At 49.9% G+C, this 3,803-nt stretch overlaps 1 protein-coding gene across 2 annotated transcripts in view; it reads left to right on the top strand.

Annotated features, from left to right (window-relative positions):
• Window positions 1-3,189: 3,189 nt before the first annotated feature.
• Window positions 3,190-3,803, top strand: part of lrig2 (leucine-rich repeats and immunoglobulin-like domains 2) — a 79,588-nt gene continuing 78,974 nt past the window's right edge. The window contains exon 1 of one of the 2 annotated variants that reach the window (XM_048612132.1): window positions 3,190-3,630. In XM_048612132.1, coding sequence (XP_048468089.1) covers window positions 3,440-3,630 — 191 coding nt within the window. In that variant the 5' untranslated portion in view covers window positions 3,190-3,439. The remainder of the gene's footprint in view (window positions 3,631-3,803) is intronic. The other variant, XM_048612133.1, reaches the window with a different exon arrangement.

Genomic DNA, 3,803 nt, shown 5'->3' with positions numbered 1-3,803 from the left:
GCTTCACACTCCTGAAGGTCACATCAAAGTAGCCCCCACTGGGAAAATCCTGCAGGCAGAAAACATCTGCTGCTTGGAACCCATGGCAATCCAAGAGGACTCTCTTCGTAAAGAATGTCTGGTCAACTGGCGATCCTTTCTCCACAAAATAAAAACCGAAAGAACTGCGGATGCTGTAAATCAGGAACAAAAACAGAAGTTGCTGGAAAAGCTCAGCATGTCCGGCTTGTCAGCATCTGTGAAGAAAAAATCAGAGTTAACGTTTCGGGTCAGGTGACTCTTCTAAGGAAGAGGGGGAGGGATGTAGTGATTGTAATAAGGTCAGCCAGGTGGACTTCATAGAATATTAGTTCCCTGGTTGGAGCTGTTAATCTGGTCCGATAGGGAGCCCGGGCTGACTGATTAAAAACAGGAGTATCAGATATCCTCTTCACCCTGACAGCTGGCTTTGAGGGAGCTGGATCAGTGTCAAGGACTCTCCATGTATAAATAACGGGTGTCCTGGTTACTTGGAATACCAGTCTCTGTGGAGGTTTTTCAATAACATGGTGATCAGAACTGCACACAGTACTCCAGGACTCATCTAAGAATCCTACATGTTTCAACAAGGTTGTCTCACGTTCTACTACATTCCAATGGGTACAGGCCCAATCTATTCAACCTCTTCTTATAAGACAGCTCCTCCCTACCTGGTCTCTGCCTCGTGAACCTTCTTTGGACTGCCTCCAATGCCAGTATATCTTTCCTTAGATAAGGGAATCAAAACTGTTCAGAGTATTCCAGCTATGATCTGAGGAAAACAAAAATTTTCCTTGCATCTAGTCTGTTTAGCCATGTTAAACATAAGAACTAGGAGCAGGAGTAGACAATTCAGCCCCTTGAGCCTGCGTACGATCATTCCTGATCTCATCTTGGCCTCAACTCCACTTTCCTACCCACTCTCATAACCCTTCAAACCATTGCCAATAAAAATCTATCTCCTCTTTAAATTTGCTCAATGTTCCAGCATCCACTGCACTCTGGGGAGTGAACTCCACAGATTCATGACCCTTTGAGATAAGTAATTCCTCCTCGTCTCTGTTTTAAATCTGCTACACCATATCGCTTATTCTAGACTGCCCCATATGAGGAAATGTTCTCTATGTCTAATTTGTCAATCCCTTTCAGCATCTTATATACCTCAATTAGATCTCCTCTTCTAAACTCCAGAGAGCATAGGCCCAAACAGCTCAATCTCTCATCACAAGAAAAACCCTTATCTCTGGAATTAATCTAGTGAACATCCTGTGAACTGCCTCCAATTCAATTTTACACGTTTTAATCAGATCTTCTCTCAATCTTCTAAACTCTGGTGAATACAGGCCCAATGGCTCTTCTGGTTCAGTGATAATATCCCTACCTCTGGGCCAAGTGGCCCAGCTTCAAGTCCCACATGCTCCAGAGATATGTAATAACATCTCTAAACAGGTTGATTAGAAAATATGTACAGACCCAAATCTCTCATGTCAGTCCTGCAATCTCTGGTATCAGCCTAGTGAATATCTTCTACATCCCCTCCATGGAAAGTTCACCATTCATTAAATAGGTAGATCAAAACGTTTGCAATAAGACCATGAGAAAGAGGAACAGGAGTAGGCTGTTCGGCCCCTCGAGACTGTTCCACCTATTTAAATAATATTTAAATAATTTAGGATCAAATAATATTCTTCAGGTCCACTTTCCTGCCCTTTCCCTATAATTCTTGATAAATTGTCCTACAGTAGAAACAAGATGGTGGCAGGGTAAGATGTTCCAGTCGGAGCTCCTCTGCTTGCCAGTTCCTTTTCCTTTTTGTTCTTTTTCTCTCTCCCGCTTCCCTTTGCAGTATTCCCACACCACCCGCCCACCACTTAACTATTTTTAACTTCAACTATTTAACTCCATCCTGAAGAAAGGAGTTGCCTCTGGTGACGGGGCGGGAGCTGAACACGCAGGCTGTGTCCTACAGCGGCAGCAGACCGTGGACCGGAGCGATGTTGGCGGGTCGGAGCGACACCAGGAGGGGCCAAGTCCTGGAGCAGTGGAGGAGTTGGGTACCCCGTGGCGTCGTGGGGGCTGAATCCCAGAGCGATGGGTGGCCAGGAGAGCTCTTCGGCGGGGAGGCGGCTTCAATGGGCTCTGGAACAGCGGCGGTAGTGTTTTCAGAGACAGCGGCTGAATCAGTTGGTCAGCCTGTGAGGTCTGGAGTGGGGCTTTCATTTTCAACGTGGAGTAGGCCCCCGACAGGGGCATGGCGCGGGCTGTTCTAGCCCTGGGCAGGACATGCTCGGCAGCATAGTATGTGCTGGGAAGCCCTGAGCGGGACTCTGGCCATGGTATGGCAGCAAGGAAGGAAAGTTGGACTCTCTTTAAGTTATCTTTCTGTACTATATTCTGTGAATGGCACTTACGTATGAGTCATAGTGCACACTTTTCACTGCATTTTGAATGTACATGACAATAAAGGATATTCAATTCAATTCCCTGTCTGATCTAACTATCTTATCCTTAAATACACACAAAGACTTTGCTCCCACACCCCTCTGTGGCAATGACGTTCAACAACTTTCGATCCTTTGTAAAAAGGCAGTACACCCCATCTAAGGCTTAAACTGGTGCCTATTTATTTCTAAGACTATGCCCCTGGTCTCAGCATTTACCCAGTCAAGTCCCTTACAAATCCTCCACACTTCAATGAGATCCCCTTTCATGCTTTGAAAGTTTCCTCAGTAGTGGTCTACATGAAGACTTTCCCCCCAAACTAATTTATTCAGGAAGGTAACATTGGAAAGCTGTCCAGCAGGTGAGACTTGAACCTGAGTCTCCTGGCTCAGAGGTAGGGACACTACCGCTTTGCTACAAGAACCTCCAGCTTAAAGGACCTGCTCAACTGCAGTTGTATGGCGCAGGTCTCAGCTGGTGTTTGATGAGCTGTTACCAGAGAGCGTGGCCTTGCCCTTTAAGAAGGGTGGAGCCCGGCGAATGATTGACTCGGGCCGTAGCCAACCGCCAGCCCGGGCTGTCGTAAGGAGGCGGGTCCGCGGCTGGGTTAAGGCGGAGATGGGCGGACCCGCACATTTGATTGGCGTACATTCTATCCAACGGTGTGGCCGAGGTGGGCCAATGGCGGCGGGGCGGAGGCGGGACACGGTTGGGCCCTTTGTGGGCGGGGCAGGCGGTGGAGAATGGGCGCTTTGTGCAAGCGGTAGCGGGGCGGCGGATCGAGGGTCTTCAGGCACTGGCGGCTCACCGTGAGTGAGCGGTGTCAGTGCGGGGGTGGGGTTACGGTGTTGTGTGGTTTTACACAGCGGGGGTGAGAGAGAGAGAGAGAGAGAGGGGGGAGTGTAAGCTCCGGGGTGGTGGGGGGGGGGGGTTTGTTTTGTTTTTGTCGGGTTCTTGGGGGGGGGGGGTTAATCCTAAAATGGCGGCGGGGCCTGGGCTCGCTCCCCGGTTATTCCCGGTCGCTCTGCTCCTGGCGGCGGCAGCAGCAGCAGCAGCTGCTTCTTCCTCGGCTTGTCCCCCGCAATGTTCCTGCGACGTCGGCCTGGTGGATTGCAGCAGGCGGCGGGTGGCCGCGATTCCTCAGCAGCTTCCAGCCTGGGTCAAGCAACTGTGGGTATGGGGGGGGCGGGGCGGGCGTGAAGATGAAAGTAAGGGTGCGGGAGGGCCCGGTACACACCGCAGACAGCATCATTGTATCTGCCTGAGCTCAGAGCAGCAGCTCATGTACCCTCAGTCATTACGCTCAGCATCCCTAATGTGTGTGTGTGTATATGTATGTGTGT

The sequence above is a fragment of the Rhincodon typus genome, chromosome 25, assembly GCF_021869965.1.
Source record: "Rhincodon typus isolate 14 chromosome 25, sRhiTyp1.1, whole genome shotgun sequence".
Lineage (NCBI taxonomy): Eukaryota > Metazoa > Chordata > Chondrichthyes > Orectolobiformes > Rhincodontidae > Rhincodon > Rhincodon typus.
The sequence above is the reverse complement of the archived record's forward strand: the minus strand, read 5'-3'. Positions and strand labels throughout refer to the sequence as shown.